This window comes from Heteronotia binoei, chromosome 12 (assembly GCF_032191835.1).
Source record: "Heteronotia binoei isolate CCM8104 ecotype False Entrance Well chromosome 12, APGP_CSIRO_Hbin_v1, whole genome shotgun sequence".
Lineage (NCBI taxonomy): Eukaryota > Metazoa > Chordata > Lepidosauria > Squamata > Gekkonidae > Heteronotia > Heteronotia binoei.
This window is the reverse complement of record NC_083234.1, coordinates 74,084,989-74,104,617: the sequence shown is the minus strand read 5'-3', so window position 1 is coordinate 74,104,617 and position 19,629 is coordinate 74,084,989. Positions and strand designations below refer to the sequence as shown.

At 43.0% G+C, this 19,629-nt stretch overlaps 1 protein-coding gene and 1 non-coding gene across 17 annotated transcripts in view; one reads left to right on the top strand and one right to left on the bottom strand.

Annotated features, from left to right (window-relative positions):
- DNM1 (dynamin 1) overlaps nucleotides 1–19,629 on the top strand; it is a 224,605-nt gene that overhangs the window by 104,812 nt on the left and 100,164 nt on the right. For 13 of the 16 annotated variants that reach the window (XR_009556075.1, XR_009556078.1, XR_009556079.1 and 10 more), the window contains exon 10: nucleotides 4,548–4,686. Coding sequence is in view for 11 of the 16 variants with exons in the window: in XM_060251712.1 (XP_060107695.1) it covers nucleotides 4,548–4,686 (139 nt within the window). In the remaining 5 variants the exon portion in view is untranslated. Of the gene's footprint in view, nucleotides 1–4,547; nucleotides 4,687–17,082; nucleotides 17,222–19,629 lie in introns of all 16 variants that reach the window. The other 3 variants (XM_060251709.1, XM_060251706.1, XM_060251717.1) reach the window with 1 other exon arrangement.
- On the bottom strand, nucleotides 10,539–10,611 carry TRNAL-GAG (transfer RNA leucine (anticodon GAG)). The gene has a single exon. It is a non-coding gene; the product is annotated as a tRNA-Leu (tRNA).

The following is a 19,629-nucleotide window of genomic DNA, read 5'->3' as shown; positions in this document are numbered from 1 at the left end:
TTTCCTAAATATGAACAAAGGCTCGGTCTCACAACTGGGTTGCAGGGGTGATTCAGTCCCCTACACATCTGCTCACCTTAGTATCAAACAAGTTGGTCAGGCTTGCAGAACCCTCTGGGCAGTATGCAGTATACCAGTTTTGACTTGCAGCCCACCGGGAGCTTCATAAGCATCCTGATTTTATATATATGCAGGGCTTTTTTTGTAGCAGAAACTCCTTCGCATATAAGACCACACACCCCTGATGTAGCCAGTCCTCCAAGAGCTTGATGGGCTCTTCTTACAGGGCCTGCTGTAAGCTCCAGGAGGACTGGCTACACCGGGTGTGTGTGGCCTAATATGCAAAGGAGTTCCTGCTACAAAAAAAGCCCTGCATATATGTATAATTGAGATAAATTGTTGAGATTTTTTAAATGACAACATTGACCGTTTTCCAAGATGCATCACATGATGAGCATCCCACATGACAGGATCATGTTAGAATAAACTCAGAAAGCAAATCCTGTCCGAATATGAGCTTTCGTCAGAATTGGCTCATAGGAATATCCCTCCTCATACAAGTGGCAACTGAAAATTAACCTGAATGTTGCTCAGTAAAGGGGATCCTTGGGTGAGCTGTATCCAGATGCAGTGGAGGAGTGAAGGCTGGTTCATACCCAGTCACTGAAGAACCTCATCAATGTCAGTGGGGAGGAGGAGCTCTCAGCTCCTGTTGGGTCTAGGCATTGTTTGGGGGCTCCAACTGGGTTGCAAAACGGGGGCTTAATCAGTGGGCTGCAACATGTGGTTTTTATGTGGTGCTCAGTCTAGGAGATGCAGTTTTGACCAGCCTGTGCTGAGCATGCCAACCTGGGCAGAACAATTCCTTTGAGTTATTGAAAACTGGAGGAGGGGCCTCACCATCTCAAGTTTCCAATAAGAGCAAAGCAATATTTGAAAGTGGACCTCCTTGTAGCATATTGTGACTGATCTGGTCAAATCTATTTTGAGCCCTTTTGACACCTGTATAATTTCTTGTGCTTTCTGACAACTCAGGGAAGGGGTGGAGGAGAATTCTATGAACCCTGCAGAAGATCCAGATCGTAAAGGATAAGAGCTTTGATGCTACAGCTGTACCTAGAGGCTTTGAACCATAAAGGTCTAGTCTTCCCACGAGATGCTGGGCTCCCCTTTCCCCTGCCTGTTCCTGCCACAATGGGATGTCAGGGTCTAGGTCCAGTCCAAGCTGAATTCCGAAGTCAAAGTTCAATCCAAATGTCAATTACTGAGAGGGCAGAGTCTAGTTCAGAGTGGTACACAGAAAGCGAGATCCAGCAGTTTGAGGTTGTTCAGGCACAGGTCTGAGGGCCTTGGTCGTTGAGCAGGTTCAAGGGTCATAGTCCCTTGACTATGTACAGCATAGCAAAAAGTACAGCATAGCAAATTTAAACTTTTTCTTATTCATAAAATGTATTCCCTTAATAGCTGTCAAGTGCGATATAACGACCTAGGTGCATTAACTTCAAAGATCATTTCCAATCGGGGAGTCAAACAGGGCTGTATTCGAGCCCCCTATTTGTTTAATTTATTCCTGAATGATCTGGCCCCCTCTCTAAATGCTATTGATGGTCACTCCCCTAAACTTGGTCCATCCGTTATCCCTTTATTGTTCTAGACGATGTGGTTGTACTGTCACGTTCGCAGAAAGGCCTCAAGCACCTTTGCTTTTACGTCATACTGCGTGACAAATTTCCTGTCCATAAACTACATAAAATCCAAAATTTTAGTATTTTCAAAATCCTAGTCTAGAGTCAAGTAGTTCAGGAATCTCAGGAGAGGATACGGTCCAGTGAAGTGGTCACGGCATTAGTGGTAGCGTGATGTGTTGCTTCCATGTCTGACTCACCCTCCACGTCCCCTTTTATGCTAGGCTCACCGCTGATCCTCATTGGGCTTGTGAGTGAACTCTCAGCCTGACTTGTTAGTCTCGGGTGATCCTCCTGAGTTGTCAGACCCAGGCACTGTCGGGCAGCTAGGCGCATGCTCCACCTCCTTTTGAGGAGTTCCAACCATGCCCTCTGGAGCCAGCAATTGAGCAGCTCTGGGGATTGGGGTGGTGCTGCTGCCCATGGCATCCATCTGAATCCTGGGTTGTCAAGGTAATGGCTTCTGAGGTGACCCCTCTTATCTGCTCATGGTGTCTGAGGGCACACTATCAGCATCCAGCTGTATGCTGGGGCCTGGCTCTGCTGTTTCTGTGTTGTTGACAGCGCTGTAAGTCTCTCATCCAACTCCCGCTGACCCAAGACACAGATGTCATGAGTAAAAAATGAAGATCTAAAGGCATAAATAGATGATGCAAGAGATCTAGAGATGCCACCACTGCTCTGTTTCTCTCAGCACTTCTTCCTCATAACATCTAGTTGATAACTAGATGCAGGGCTTTTTTTGTAGCAGGAACTCCTTTGCATATTAGGCCACACACCCCTAATGTGGCCAGTCCTCCAAGAGCTTACAAGGCTCTTAGTACATGGCCTACTGTAAGGAGGGACGTAGACTTTTCAATTTCCCGGGGGGGGGGGGGGGGCTGGGGCCCAGCCAGAGACATTTGGTCCAGTGACATCATAGGGAGGAGCCAGTGACATCACAGGGAGGGGCCTCCATTATCACTACCTATGAATTTATGGAGAAGCTCCCTCCCCATAAATTTAGGGAGCACCCCCCCCAACAATGCCCATGGACCGGTCCAAACCCAGAAAAAGGTGGGAGTTGGCCAGTGGTTATAGTGGTATCTCAGAGGTCTCTTGCTGTGTCCTGTTTTTGAAATTCACTTTTAGAATAGTCACTTTAAGATCTGCAAATATATATAACATGTGCATAGGACAAACTAATGGTCACAAATTTGACAGTAAAAGGCAATACAGAAAAGCTTTAGGGGAACATTTCCCTGCTGTTTTCTGATGACCCTGAAGCACAATCTCCTTTACCTTCCCTCCCCCAACAGACACCCTGTGAGGTAGGTTGGGCTAAGAGAGCTCTTACAGCAGCTGCCCTTTCAAGGACAACTCCTACAAAAGTGAAGATTGACCCAAGGCCATTCCAGCAGCTGCAAGTGGAGGACTGGGGAATCAAACCCAGTTCTCCCAGATAAGAGTCTGCGCACTTAACTACTGCACCAAACTGGCTGTCACCAATTATATGTTGGGTTCAGTATATGCTACAGTTTACAGCTGCTGCTGATACCTCAATCATTCAGTTTTCACTTATACTCAGAAATCAAACTTTAATTTCATTTCATGTATTCAACGTATCCTGCCCTACCCACAAAATGGGCTCAGGATGGCTCACATCATAAAACCAACAGCAGCAAAACAATAAATAAGATAAGTGATTAATAGCAAAAAAAAGGCTCATGTCAGATAAAATAAGTGCATGTGTACAATCTAAATGAAACAGTGTACATGCACACAAAAGCTGATGCCCAGAATAAAACTTGGTTGGTTCTTACAGGTGCCACTGGCCTCAGATTTTGTCCTCTGAGCTTCATGTCCACCCTCACTCAATGTCACTTCCCCCCCAAATGTAAATTGGAACCAAGCAAGTATTTTGAACCCATCAAATAGAGCCTGGTATAGCCAGCCAGGCTTTATTTTCCAACAGACACCAAACTTATAAGGATTGATATGTGCTGAATATCAATACTTTAATAATTACTTTACAATATCAAGAGTCCTTCAACACACTTGATTGGCTGGCTGGATGAAAAAAATAGTCACTTTTCTCATGTGTGCTGCGAGAGCACACTCAGGTCTGCCAATGTATTGATTTACACAATTAGAGCTTACCAACACTGGTTAATATGCATATTGACACCTAGCCTCTGGCGGGAGAAGCTCTATTAGCATTTCTAAGGAGCTGAAGTTGTAAAGTCATTTGCAGCTCAGAGGGATAATAACACATAGCCTTTAGCACCCCATTCATGCCTTTGAAGCCCCAATTCCTGTGTTAGTTGTCCGGCGGGGGCTTAGCCCCTGCTAGTAAAATCCGGGGAGGGGCTCTAGCCCCCCCAGTCCCCAAGTACTTTATTCCTATGACTGTAAGCTCCAGGAGGATTGGCTACATCAGGGGTGCATGGCATAATATGCAAAAGCGTTTCTGCTGCAAAAAAAGCCCTGTCTATATGTTTGTGCATGACTCTGTCCCATCACTGAATCATCTGAAGCTGGAGGGGTGAGCAATGTGTTTTAACTAGACTTTAGAAGAAACTGGGAAAAGAGATGCAGAGTGCCAAAAAGCTATTGTAACATTTCAGTCTGTATCAGAAAACAGACTCTGTAGACCTCAGAGAAAGAGAGTTCTTGCTGATGTAGACTTCTCCTCCCCACCACTTCGAGTTGTTACGTTCCCCCCAGCACAACCAAGCTGGTTATCGATGATGCGAGCGGCTGCTCTGAAATTTTAAATGTAATGCTATGACCTTCTCCTTGCCCCCAATCCTAACCCCTCCATCTCCCTCCCGCTTTGTCTCATTCCCCACCCACCCACCCGCCCTCGTCCTGGGTGTTTAGAACCGGTCTGTTCACGCCTGACATGGCCTTTGAGACCATTGTGAAAAAGCAGGTGAAGAAGATTAAAGAGCCTTGCCTGAAATGTGTGGACATGGTCATTTCGGAGTTAATCAATACCGTTAGACAGTGCACCAAGAAGGTAACCTGGAAGTCAGCATGGAGTTCCAACACGCTCACGTCCACCTGCCCGCTGGCTGAAGCACAGCATCTGTGATCTGGGCAATGACCCTGCCTGCCAGTGACACCTTGTTGTTGTTTTTTCTAACCACCCTCCTTAACAGCATGACTAGACCTGAGTGAATCCAACTGGGAGCTTCCTAGCCAATCAGAAACGGATGGGAAAGCCTAAGGGGGGTCGTCAGCTGCTGCAGCAGCGCCCTCCAATTGATTTGACTGGAAAGTTTGTGCATCTGTCCTGAGGTGGGGAAGCTCTTAGAGTCCCACTGGATTGCCATTGTTAAAAGAAAAAAAAAGATTGCAATCCTCTCTCTTCCATAGTACCATTCGACTCGATTTCCACAGCAATTTCAATTCGGAACTTCTTCAGACCTTCAATAGTTCAAAACGGGATACGAATAGGTTATAAATTCTTTGGGTGAAGACAATGCAGCGTAGCATGGCAGATGCCTATTTGGAGTGACTGCAGCATGTTCTTGTTTCCCCAGATACGTTAGTGATGTGCTTACCAGCAGTTTGAATGCTGCAAGAGCAAGGTGCTTCGCACATCAGGGAAGTGTGTCAGCACATAGTCTTGCCCTGCCCCTTGTGAATCTGGCTTAATTTCCTTCCTTTTAAAAGTAATTAATCAAATTCTAACATTTGTTATATTGTACTTGAAGGGTCTGTTGACCATATAATCAACTTTATTTATAATGTTGCTCAACCATTCTTAAAAAATGATTCAAATGCTTTTTATAATTCGTCAAAGAAGTGCTGTAATCTATTAAGAAAGTGAGTTGGCAGCGTGGTGGGTACTAGCCAATCGGTGTCCAGCACAGCCAGCCTTTTCCTGGTTCATACTGGATCATGATGAAAACCTGCTGTTGGAGCTTTCCCCTCCCCCAACTCACCGCAGAACATAAACATGCGTGGTTTTGGAAGGCACGGACAACGCTGTCAGATCATCTCTACTGCTCTTGAAATGTTGCATTTGTCTTCCCCCTTAATGAGTTCTCTCTTAGGGAACTATAAATGCAGGTTCTAAAACCTCTGCAGCTTGGCATAATTTCTGATTGGCTTGGTTCATGTCCTGCCCTGGAAGAGCAGCAAGTAGCTGAAGAGAACTTAAAAAAAAGAAAGAAAGTCTCTCCTCTCTTGATTGCTTCGCCACTGTTTCCCAGTCTCTTGAAATGGGTCGTCCTGAAGGTTTCTATTTTTCCTTCTCTTCGATTACGATGGGCTGTTGCGGGAGGGGCACGGAGCTGCCATTTTCTCTCCCCAAACCCACTCCCCAAATTCTTGCATTCCAGTTCTCTAAAGCTGAAACGAGTGGGGGTGAAAGAGATAGGAAAGACACCATCGTTTCTCTTAGCTATGGCTTGCTGCTTTAGGTAGGCCACCAGGTACTGCCTCTCCAAAAAAGGCATTTGATCCCCTTGAACGTGGGCACTTGGAACCCTCAGCATGTTGGACCGGCTGGCCGTTTGGGAGCAGGTAACGGCGCAGGGTGAAAGGTGGAGTATTCTTGAATGTTCTTTGTGGTGGACTGAGGCTGAGTGAAAAACAAGGCTGGTGGTAGTGCTGGCCAGAGACCGTGAAGATGGGCTTATGTGCTGCAACCTGGATTGGGGGGAAAGCAAAATGGGTACACCCCTCCGAGGTTCCTCAAGGTTCTAGAATGCTGGGAGGAGTTTTTCCTTTTTCTACCCTGCTGTCCTCCTTTTGAGGGGTTGTGGGTCTGTGGCTGTGGGGAGCACCCAGAAATGTGCCATTTGGGTCCTTAGGCTGCCAAGTATACAGCATCATCCGAATAACTGGACTGGAAGGGCCAACTTTTCATGTCCCCTCTCGCCACCACTCTGTGTTAATTTTTCCCATTAGCCAATCACCATTCTCTTTGTTTCTACGAATCCCCTTTCTGTCTGTGCCGTTATTTATTGACTTGCTGATTTGTCCTTCACAACACCCTTCGTTTTCTTTCTTTCCCCTCCACCCCGTCCCTACACTCAGAGTAGCTAATCTGTTCCTATAGTCAGATTACCTATAAAGTTGACATGAAGGATGGTTGGTTTCCTTCTCCACAGTTGATACAAGAGCTCGTCCAAGTGTCAGTGGTATTATGAGCTGGGGCCTGAATGTTCTGTGTTCTTCTCAGGGAATGTAGGATGATGTGAATGGAAAGGCTAGAAGAAAAGAAAACACAATTGGGGGACAGAAGTTGGGGGGGGGGGCAGGGGTGGCCAGTCTGGAGTAAGATGTGACCCCTGAATGCAGTGCTGACCAGAGGATTCTGGGTGTTTCTGTGCTTGCTGTGGATTGCCACCCTGCTCCCATCACAATCCCAAACCTGGCGAGGAGGCCGAGCGATTTTGGGAGTCTCTGGTTTCTGAAGACTCAGCAGAGTTCCAGTTTGAGGAGCACTGCTAGCAGGGGAAGCGAAGGGAAAGCGGGGAAAGGAGAGAGTCACAGGAGGCGCCCCGTTTATTCCCTGAGAAGCCACGGAGCCAAAATGGTGAGCTAGCCGCAGCTACCGGAACACAGAGGAAGGGGAGAGCATCTAAGGGTGAAGTAACTGCTTGGCGCAAAAAAATAGGAGACAAAAAAACTTTGCTGGAGTGAATTAGCCAGCTGAATATAACTTTTGTACTGCTCTGGTTTTGCTTTGTTTTTTCTTGCTTCGTGCTTTTTCGAGGTATTTTCCTCCCTTCGCTGTCTGTTATCGTGACTGGGGGAACTGCAGGCATGGCAAAGTTTGGAGCCGGCGGCAGGGGTGAGCGAAAGGAAGAACAGTGTTGACAACGAGCTGATTTATTTTATTTTTTTCTAGCTGCTCTGCTTTTCTTCTCTCTTTTTTTTTAACTGCGGAGAGAAGGTGAGAGACGTGGATTTATTGGCTGTGTCAGCGAGAAGGAATGAAGGTGTTTGGAGCCAGTGGCAGGGGTGAGCGGAAGGAAGAACGGTGTTGAGAACCGACTGATTTTTTTTTTTCTGGCTGCTCTGCTTTTCTCCTCTCTCTCTTTTTTTGTAACTGTGGAGAGAAGGTGCAGAGACTTGGATCTATTGGCTGTATTGGTTACACTGATCCTATGAGACTCACTGAAATAATGTGGTGAGAGAACTGTAAAAGAACTGTGAAAGAAATTCTTGGAGTTTGATTATTGAAGTTGTGAACTTTCAGCCTTTCAATGCTGGTTTTGACATGTGACTTTGCTTGACGCTACAGTTTATATTTCTTTAACTAGTCTTAGTTTTTGCCAACAGAGCAGTGGTTGGGTTGGAGAAATAATAGAATAAAAGAATAATAGAAACTAGAGAACTAAAACGTTAAGAACTGGAGTCTTTCATCTTATTATTAAAGATATTTTGATATTCAAGGCAAAGGGGACAGAAGAAAGAAGAGAGAAAAGAGACTGTGACTAATAATTCATGAAGGATAACACATCAAGCAATTTGGACATTTTCTAGATTAAAAAAGGGAATTATATAAAGCAAGAGAGAGAGTGAATATAGGAATGTATGAAAACATGAATGTATGAAAGCATGAATGATTGGATGTGGGGGTTAGATTGTTAAACTGAGCGGTGATATAAGAGTATAACAGAGTGACTGAAGATTGAGGTGTGTTGATTTACATGTATGGTGGTGTATGGTTTTTGTGTCTTAATGAAATGAATTTATGCCCGTGATTAATTAGAATTCATTCACAGCAAAAATAGCATAGCTAGGCTAGTTCTTGTCTTGAGTAAAAGGTGGGTTCATTTTTGGTAATTGTTTTGGATTGTTTTGTGTTTTTCTTTCTTTGCCCCTTTCTGCCCATAGATACTATTTCTGATTCTTTGATTAATTCCTTCCCTCTAATTACATATCAGAAATAGGAGAAAAATAAGAGTAGGCTAAGTAAGGTCTGAGTAGTGCGTAGTAGTTTGTAGGAGGTCCATAACTGAAAAGGTTAAGAATTAAATAGAATTAAGAAATAGACAAAGTAAAAGAAGCATACAAAATGCAAACGCAAACTAGGAATGTACCATCGCCAGGGGGCCCGAAATCAGTAGGAATGGCCCTATCACAATATATGTTGAAGGAGTTACAAGCATCATTAGAGGCATCTTTTTTGGGAGCACTAAATCAAGTGCAAACTAAGTTGACTGAGCAAATAGGGAAATTAGATAAGAAAATAGATGGCATGCAGAATCAACTGACAGATGCAACAAAAGAGATCATAAACCTAACACGCATTATAAATTCAGTAGGCACAAAATTGATCTCACTTGATAGAAGAACAACCAAAGTGGAAGTCAAACAAAAGGTAGCTGATACACAGCTTATAAAATTAGAGTTAGATAAAGCTGAAAATATATTAAGATTTTTAAATATACAGGAAGAAAAACAGGAGGATCTCCAGAAGTTAATGGCAGAGGCATTGGCCCAATATAAGGGCAAAGGAGATAGACTATGTACATAGAGTATACTCATTATATGCAAAAAAAATGCGCTACTGATGGAAGTTCATTTGAAATTTGTGAGACGCCAGATGGAGGAACTGTGGAGAAAGTTACGTGACCAACCAATCAAAATAAAAGGACAGGAAATTAGAGTGCTGAAAGAGATCCCCTGGCAAATCAGACAAAGGATTAACGCACAACCTTGCCCAAATCAGACAAAGGAGAAGTGAATATAAAATACTGGCCTCCTTTTTACAGGAGAAAGAGATACTATATAGATGGTTGATTCCAGAGGGACTTCTCTTTACTTTTGAGACTATAAGGTATAAAATAGATTCAACTATGACATTTAAAGACTTTTTAGACAACCATGCTAAATCATGGTTTAAGAAACAAGTTGGGAAAAACTCTAGAAATCCATCTGGAGAGTCAAATGAATCAGACCAAGAACTGAACAAGATCAGGATAGAATCTCACGAGTGGAGACAAAACAACAAAAGAGGAAAAAGAACCTACAGAATTAGGGCCCTAAAACATTAATTAAATTAGCTAAAAGACAAAATGTTAGCCCAAATGAAAATAGTTTCGATAAACATTAATGGTTTAAACTCCCCGCAAAAAAGGAGGAAAACATTTTATCAACTGAAGAAACTTAAAGTCGACATTGTATGTCTACAGGAGATGCACATAAAGGAGGAGGATCAATCTCTTTTAGAACACAAGAAACTGGGTAAACTGGATATAGTATCATATGGTGATAAGAAAAGAGAGGTCTGGTGACATACGTTAACGAAAGATTCGAGTAAAAAATGATTTTTAAATCTGAGGATGCAAGAATTCAATTAGTTGAAGTGACGAGAGTGGAGCAAAAACTTCTAGTCAATATTTATGCACCTAATGAGCAGCAACAGGGTTTTTTTTTCTTAAGTTACATAAGATTTTAAGTCAGTATGAATATGAAAACATGTGTATTTGGGAGACTACAATTCTGTTTGATAAAAGAGAAGACAGAAAAGCCACAAACCCTAAGAAAGTGATGGGACAGGTTCTACCCAAAAGTTTTTTTCAGATGGTACAAGAGTATGTTTTAGTGGATGCATGGAGAACTCAGAATCCAGACACAAAAGACTACACATATTACTCACACAGCATGATTCTTGGTCTCGGTTGGATATGTGCTGGACGACCTTGGAAATGCTGAAAAATCTAGAGTCAATAGAAATTCTCCCAAGAACCTTTGCGGACCATAGTCCGCTATGAACATATGAAGCTGCCTTATACTGAATCAGACCCTTGGTCCATCAAAGTCAGTATTGTCTTCTCAGACTGGCAGCGGCTCTCCAGGGTCTCAAGCTGAGGTTTTTGGCACCTATTTGCCTGGACCCTTTTTTGGAGATACCAGGGATTGAACCTGGGACCTTCTGCTTCTCAAGCAGATGCTCTACCACTGAGCCACCATCCCTCTGCTATTAATAACTATAAAAGGGATCCGAACCAAATATATGTGGTTAAATACAGCCATTATAAAAAACAAGATCTTTGTTCAACAAGCAAAACAAGAACTGCAACACTATTTTCAGATCAACACTAGAAAGGATATGTCATACAAGATAGTCTGGGAGGCCAGTAAAGCTTTCTTCAGAGGACTGGCGTTAAAGTTTAATGCAATCCAAAATAAAGAAAGGAGGAAAAGAAGTCAAGTTTTATTGGCTGTTTTGAAAGCTAAAGAAATGGATTTGAAAAGACAACCAGTATTGGAGCAGATTAAACAAGATATAAAATTTTTACAACATCAGCTGAATGTGATGCATTTAGAAGAAATGGAAAAACAAATAAAATATGCGAGGCAAATTCCTTTGAAAATGCAAACAAGTCTGGTAGATGGTTGGCCCACCAGATCAGGAAAGTAAAAGAAAGAAAATTGATAAAATCACTGAGAGATGCCAGTGGGTCAGAAAAGTTCAAGCAACAAGAATTAAAAGAAATAGTAAGAAACTTCTACACAAAATTATATCAAAAGAAGAGATAAGAATGGACAGTGTGTGAGACTACTTGGGAAAACAAAGGCTTCCAAAAATCCAGGAGGAACGTTTGAAAAGTTTAAATAGTCAAATATCACTACAAGAGATTACTCAAGCTTGGAGAAATCAGAAGAAAGGCAAAACCCCAGGCCCTGATGGTTTACCAATTGAATTTTATTTAACATTTGAGGACTCTTTTGCTACCTTTCAAAAACTTAGCAGATTATATCTGGAATGAAGGGAAAATTCCTGAAACATGCAAAGAAGCAAATGTATTATTAATTTATAAAGAAGAGAAAGATCCTAAAGAAACATTGAATTATAGACCTATATCACTTCTTAACGTTGATTACAAAATTTTCGCTTCAGTATTATCAAACAGATTAAAAAAAGATTTTAAATGACATTATTCACCAAGACCAATCAGGTTTTCTCCCCAAAAGACAGATTCGAAGCAATATAAGGATAATTTACGATATGCTCGAGTATTATGAAGCCAACCCACGCAAAGAGTCAGCTTTAATATTTGTAGATGCGGAAAAGGCATTCGACAACTTGAACTGGGATTTTGTAATTGAACAACTTAAGGAGATGGATTTTGGAGACCAATGGACTAAAGTAATCCAAGCTATATACTTTGAACAAAACGCAAAGATCAACATTCATGGAGAATTAACTGAGAAAATTGAGCTCAGGAAAGGAACGCAACAAGGATGCCCACTGTTGCCCTTATTATTTATAATTTCTTTAGAAGTTCTTAATATAGCCATCAGAAATGATAATAGGATTAGAGGATGAAAAATAAAAGGTGAAGAATTTAAAATTCAAGCTTTTGCGGACGATATGGTGTTCATCTTGGAAAACTTCGAAAATTCAATTACAGCCTTGATAAGTGAAATAGAAGAGTTTGGGAGAGTAGCAGGACTGAAAATTAATTGACAAAAAACAAAAATTATGACCAAAAACATGACCGATCAAAAGGGGAGATACTTAAAAGAGAAACTGGACTTTTGTGTGGCAAGAAAAGTAAGTCATCTGGGGGTCCAACTAACAAATAGATGTAGCTCACTTTATGAGGACAATTATGTTAAAATATTGAAAGAGATAGAAAAACAGCTAAACTCCTGGACAAACATACAATTATCTCTATTGGGCGGAGTGGCGGCCATAAAAATGTCTATCTTGCCGATATTAATTTTTTTGTTCTCAACAACACCTAAAAAGGTTTTTTTCAAGCTCTAAAAAAATAACATCAAAATTTATATGGCAAGGTAAAAAACCACGAATTAGGTGGAAGATTCTTCAAGATGTTAAAGAAAGAGGAGGGGTAGTCCTACCAGACTGGGAACTCTACCATAAGGCAAATATTTTAGTATGGGTACGGGACTGGATCCTACTAGAAAACAGAAGGCTGTTGGCAATAGAGGGACATGACCTTAAATTAGGGTGGCATGCTTTTATTTGGTACAACATACAAGGGCATAAATATTTAAAACTCACCGTAATTAGGAAATTCCTCTTGACAATATGGACTAAGGTAAAAGATCAGACATATAACAGAATACCAAGATGGGTATCCCCGTTAGAAGCGTTTACTCAGCCACAATTATCAAGTTCAGGAAAGGTGATCTGATACCAAGATCTCTTAACAAAGGGTGGCCAAGTGAAAAAGGATTCAGAACTAAAAAATCAAAACTTAGTAACAGATTGGTGGCCGTTGGCCCAACTAAAATCAAGGTTTCATAAAGATAGACTAATAGGTTTTCACCAGCAGAAGTGTATGGTGGAAAAACTTTTATTAGAATCTGAGGTAAAAACCATTAAAAATGTATATTTACCTGCTCCAATTTAAGATGGAAGATGAAGAGGTGAAGGAAACAATGATTAAATGGTCCCAAAACCTTGGTGTAAATATAAATTTAAAACAATGGACGCAAATATGGAAAGTTAGCTATAAAATAGTAAAATCGACAGCATTAAAATAGTAAAATCGACAGATTCCTGCATAGAGTAGCACCTTAGGCAATTGCCTAGGTACAAGGCTTTTTTTTTGTAGCAGGAACTCCTTTGCATATTAGGCCACACACCCCTGATGTAGCCAGTCCTCCAAGAGCTCACAGGGCTCTTAGTACAGGGCCAACTGTAAGCTCCAGGAGGATTGGCTACATCAGGGGTGTGTGGCCTAATATGCAAAGGAATTCCTGCTACAAAAAAAAGCCCTGCCTAGGTATACCTAATGGGCGGACCATCCCTGTCTGAATGAGAGGACATGATGGAGAACTGGGGAAGAGAGAAACAAAGACAAAGAAAAAATAAATTTCTGATTAAATTCATGATGCCTGTGTATTGTTGGTAGAGGATTAAATTAAGGGGGCATTCATACATGCAGGTTCATTTCATTTAGGCCTGCAGGTCACCTAATGACTTCATGGTAAATTAAACTTCACAGTCAGTGCTTCCATGTTGTTTCACACTATCTGAAACACAGTGCTTTTCAATGTAGTCAGTTCACAAGTTCAACTGCGAGTGTTGAATAATCAAGTGATGGACATGCAGGTATGAATCAGTCCCCACATGATGACTATTGTGGTTAGGGTTGCCCAGGTGGGGGCAGGGGATCCCCCAGTTTGGAGACCCTCCCCCCGCTTTAGGGTTGTCAGAAAGCGGGGAAGAGGAGGGAAATGTCTGCTGGAAACTCTATTGTTCCCTATGGAGATTTATTCCCATAGAAAATCATGAAGAATTGATCTGCAGATATCTGGGGCTGTCTTTTGGGGCAGAGGCACCACATGTTCAGTATAGCATCTAGGCCTCTCCCCAAAATACCCCCCCTCCCAAGTTTCAAAAAGATTGGACCAGGGGGTCCAGTTCTATGAGCCCCAAAAGAAGGTGCCCCTATCCTTCATTATTTCCTATGGAAGGAAGGAATTGAAAAGGTGTGCCGTCCCTTTAAATGTGATGGCCAGAACGCCCTGTGGAGTTCAATTATGCTTGTCACAGCCTTGATCTTGGCTCCACCCCCAAAATCTCCTGGCTCCACTCCCAAAGTCTCCTGGCTCCACCCCCAAAGTCCCCAGATATTTCTTGAATTGAACTTGGCAACCCTAATTGTGGTAGCCACAGGGTGACTAACAGCCTCAGGAGAAAACCACATGTGCTGTAGCCACTCCCAGTAATCTGTCATAAATTTACCTCAGATTGGGGTCCCCAGTGGCCATTTCAGATGAGGAAGACAATGAAGGGTATCTGTAAATTTACCCCAGTGGGGCACATTGTGACTACTCAGTATGTTGAATGTTAGGAAAACAACACTGGAGGAGTCTGAACACCCCTTATCTGTGCAAATGCGGCCCCTGCAAACCTGAAAATTAAGTTTGAAAGTTCCTGCATGCTCCAAATGCAGAATTCCAAGTCCACATTTGCTTTGGCTCCCAGGTTAGTTCTTTTTGAAGAAAAAGGTTGTTTTAGTAGTTGCCTTGAAAAAGTACAGTGGATATAAGGGCTACCTCCATGCTTCAGCCGATGAGGGTTGGGATGCTGCTGAAGCACTGGATGTAGCCCTTATAGGGCAGAAAGTTTTAAGACGCCTCTGTCTTAAAAGGCATCCTAAAATTGGCTAAATTAAAATAAAAAATCTATAGAAGGAACACCCAAAATTATTAGGGCCAACTTAAAAAAATAAGAAGTTAATAACTAGTCTTTTGTATTTGTATAAAGGATTCAATACTGGCCTGCTGCAGTTTTCCCTGTGCTTTCCCCAGCCAATTGTTCCTTTCAGTCCTAGAGTCGTTCTTCCAGTATGTCACACACCTAGAGGAATGACTGAAATGTGAAATTCTGGCAGTCTGAAACATTCTTTAGCACATTCAGATAGTACGTAATGACCAGCACCAATTAGTACATGAGACTGTAAAAGAGGTCATAATTGAAAACCTTGTTAACCCTGAGCCAGGTGCTGTTTGAAAGGCACATCTGTACTTATGAACATACAAAGTTGTCTTGTACTAAGATACACCATTAATCAGTACTATTTACTCTGACTGGCAGCAGCTCACCAGGTGGCAGGCAATGAATCTGTCCCCGTCTTTGTCTGTAGATGCCAGGGATTGAATCTGAGAACTCTTGCTCTACCACTGAGAGCTGCTTCTTCCCTTCAACCTGTAGCATCCCAGGTGAAGTGAACATAGCAGTGTGCTTCAGACTGATTCAGACCAGTGGTCCATTCAGGTTAGTATTATTTATTTACAGTGGAAGCTGCGGGGAGGGAAAGATCTTTGCCGGTCCCTGAGTTATTTTAACTGGAGATGCCAGGGATTGCATTTGGGACCTGCAAAGAACACCAGTGCTCTGTTGGTGACCAGTGCCCAAGTGAAATATCAAAAGCAGGAAAAGAGGGATTAGGTAGATTTCCAACAGCCAAGGCCCAGCGGAAGGCCCAGCTTTTCCCAGGAGGGGGCACTCATGGGTGGCTCTGTGTCTCTTGTTCTCTTCACAAGCCCGTCGGAGGCCGGAGGCAGCAGAGAGGATGGAGCACTTTTCATAGATCAGTATCTTACATTATTCCTCCGCTGTATCAAGACGAAAGAACTTCCCCCCCGCCCCAAATATGCAGATATACACCCGCCCCGCCCCCACATTTGTTTAAGATATACAAGTTGGAGAATGCAACTTTATAACAATGCAGTATTTTGATCTTTTTTTTAAAACACAGAATTAAATTTTTAAAACCAGAATAGGATATACACACTCTGGAAATTACAAAATGGAAGATTTATTTTGTATCCATTTTGAAGAGCATCTGAAGCAAGTATTACTGCTTCTGATACCGCATTTTCAAGGTTCTTAAGATGCAAATCATATGTCTCTTAGACATTAGCACAGAATGTAACCATTGGGAAAGAGAGGCGACCACGATGATGACTGGGAATCCAAGCAAGGGGATAAAGCAGGGGTGTCACACTCGTTTGTTATGTGGGCCGGATCTGACCTAAATGATACCTTGTTGGGCCAGGCCCTGTGGGTACCTATTTAAGATTAGATAGCAGACATATAAACTTTATAAAGGACACAGATAAATACAATTAAATATATATTTAAAAATACTTAAAACATTAGCACTTGTTGGTCTTAAAGGTGCTTTCTTTGTATCTCTCCCATGGGATCCAGGGAACTGGGCAAAGGCAGCTGTGGCAAGGGACTGGGGGGAAGCCTCAGCCAATATAAGGAAGAAAGGCTTGGCTCAGTAGCTCTGCTGTGCGATTGACAGAGTGTGGCAAAGCAAACTCTGCCTTCCCTCCTTCCTCCCTAAGGGAGGAGCCTCAGTCGATGGAGAACATGGAGGTTTTGTTCTGTAGCTCCTGCACGATTGAGCAAGTCTGGCAAAGCAAGCTGTGCTGTAGAAGCGAGCAAGAGTGAGAAAGAAGGAAGCAGATGACAGCCTGATAGGGGTCCGATAGGAGCCCTCCAGGGGCCTGATTTGGTCTGCGGACTGCATGTTTGACACCCCTGGGCTAAAGGCTTCGCCTTTCAGCATGAACTGTGAGAAGTCAAACAGAACCAGAGAGGGAAGGAGAGATCACTGGGCATGCCCATCCATCCATTTTGTTGACCACGTCCTTGCTTGTGGTTTTGCGTATGCATTCTTTTGTTCATCCTGTAGAATCCACCTGATGCTTGGCAGCCCTTGGGGACCTTTAGTGATGCTCACCTGGGATAGATTTTCCTGTGGGGTGAACAAAAAAAAAAATCTCACTTCTCATTTTTGCCTTGTGTTTTTCTCTTCTCTCCCTTTCACTTTCTTCCTCTGTTTCCCTCCCTCTTCTGTCTGACCTTGTTCTCTTCTTCTCCCCCTCTGTCTGCTTCATCCTTCCTTCCTTGTCGCTTCTCTTCCTCCCTGCTCCTTTTGCCGCACAGAACGGGTCTCTTCACACCTGACCTCGCTTTTGAAGCCATAGTGAAAAAGCAGGTGCAGAAACTGAAGGAGCCGTGTCTGAAGTGTGTGGATATGGTAGTGAGTGAGCTCACATCCACCATCAGAAAGTGTAGCGAAAAGGTAAAGAAAACCAATGTCCCTTAAGGGAAGGAATTCTAACAAATGCCACTTTGCTCTCACACACATATGTGGCCTTTCCTTACATGCTCAAATCAGTGGGGTAATCATGAGCCACGGGAGCACAATTAATACCGAGTGTTAGAATCTGGGCCGTGGTTTACTAATAAGAGTACAACGGTTAGAAAACAGCATTGGCCAAGAGGCATCGGATAAGGGTTCTGTTTGGACAAGAGGTATCAGGGTCTTTAAAACAGTGGGGCTTTACTAGCGCTAGTTAGCAGTGGAACACAGTCTTTAACCACCATGAACACACAATCCTTGCTTCTGTATCTCAGGGTGGCATGAAATCCGCCCATGACAACTAGACCCACAGGAGGATATAGTCACACTGTTTGTCTCAGGAGCAATGATTGATCTTTGCCAGCCTGTGCCATGCCACTTCTGATATAAGATAAAAAAGTTACCCTGATACAATGAAATGTGAACATGATCCAGTCCCATTTTAACGGATGTAAGGGAGACAGACCCACAAACAAGCCATTCCCTCCTTAGCAGTCATCTGCTGGAAGCCCCAAGTCACATTCTTGAGTACCCAGCAGCCTGATCGTAGATGTCTTCCATGACTTCTTCTCTAATATTAGCCTCATGGAAGCTGATGGTAAAAGATACACTCGGCATCCTCCTAGTTGCCTTAAACAACATATTCTCTTTGTAGATGTGCATTTTTTTGTGAGGAAGGGGGAGAGGCCCACCAAATAGTAAGGGATGCTATTATAATGTAGGATTATGCAGGTTTCGGATTCAGTGGGAGCTCACAGGAGCACAGCTCCTGAACCTTTCTGAGAGTTCCACCTCCTCCTTCCCACCTTGCCCATTGAATAGTAGGTGCAGCTGCATAACAATCCTGGATGAGCTCCACCACCTATTTTTCTACAAAATGACCCCCGGGATTATGTCTATTGAAAGAACAGAAACCAAAGATTGTGCTGCCATTAGTCACTTAGAGAGGGGCTGAGAGGCAGTGTTCCCTCTAAGCTGTGGAGTCTTGTGAGCAAAAGATCTATTTTGTGAGCTACTGCATAAATTAGTGCATAAATTACCCCATAATTAGTGTGTTCAGGGGCCATCTTTCCTGAGCAGGCTGAGCTAAGACAAAGATGTGCGATCCAGAGGCTAAAAAACTGTGAGCTCGCTCACATGAACTCAGCTTAGAGGCAACACTGCTGAGAGGTTGAAATGCTTTTTTAAAAAAATTCAAAAGTCAGCGGAATAAAGAGCAAGTACCTGCTGGCAGTCCCTGTGCCCCACATCTTCCCTTTATTTCAGAATACAATTCTGACTGTCCCTGACAAGCATATAGTAAACCTCTTTTATTTGCTTCATAGCATCTGGATCCAGATTTTTTTCTAAAGACAAGGAAGCAAGCTAAGAGACGATGTGATAAAGTATCAGCCTCTTTGATTGGCATGGGGTGATATTCTGGCTCCTTTCCAAATAGCAATGATAGGAAAGAATTCTCATCATGTGGATGCAGCTGGGCGATCGCAGCCACGACCAGCTGTTTTCCTGGACCTATGAACTCCATCAGGGGGCGCCACACACCTCTATAAGGTAGTCTTGCCCATGAGTTGATGTGTCTTGATTTATTAAATCCAAATGAAGTTCTCACCACTTTAACGAAAGTTGGAAGGTTTAAAATCATTCCCAGATTCTCTTCTAGATTTCCAGGACCATATTTGGATATTCTTAGGTTTTTGTCCAGAGACTGGGAAAAGGAGATGTGGAAAGGAAAACGTTCAGTAGAAAAAAGAGCTTTTCCTCTCCAATCTATCTTCCAGCCAGTGTAGGCATTATAATGTGGGAAATGCAAAAAGGGGTTTAAGTGTCATTTGAGAAATCAAGAGGCAAAGAAATCTTTGAGAGTTGAGAGCTACTCTACGACTGAGGCTCACTTTGCTGGTTTCTGCACCTCTGGGGGGAAAGATTTCAGTACCCTTCCTTTAATCCCAGAGCTCTTGTCCTGTGGGTTCCTCTCTCGCTCGCTCTCTCTTCAGATCTCCTTCCTCTATGCTGTGTGAAGCAAACGGACTCTGCTCTGTGCTTTGGTCTCGTTTGCGTCCGGTTTGCCCTCTGCCCTCTCTTTCTCACTAGAACATTAGGGACAGCAGTCCTTGGCCAGGGACTGTAGCAACTGTATGGCCATATTCAAAATCCCGTAACTGGGAAAACCCATCCCAGGCTGTCTGGGATTACATGGGGAGGGAGGTCTTCTAAAGAAGCTCTTGTGGGTGTTTCAGTAGGTGGCAGCCTTCCCTCTGAATCAGCACTGAATATGCCTGTGATAATATTAGAAGCCTGCGCCGGCTTTCTGATTGGCATTTCCCCCACCCCCACCCCCCACCCCTCCG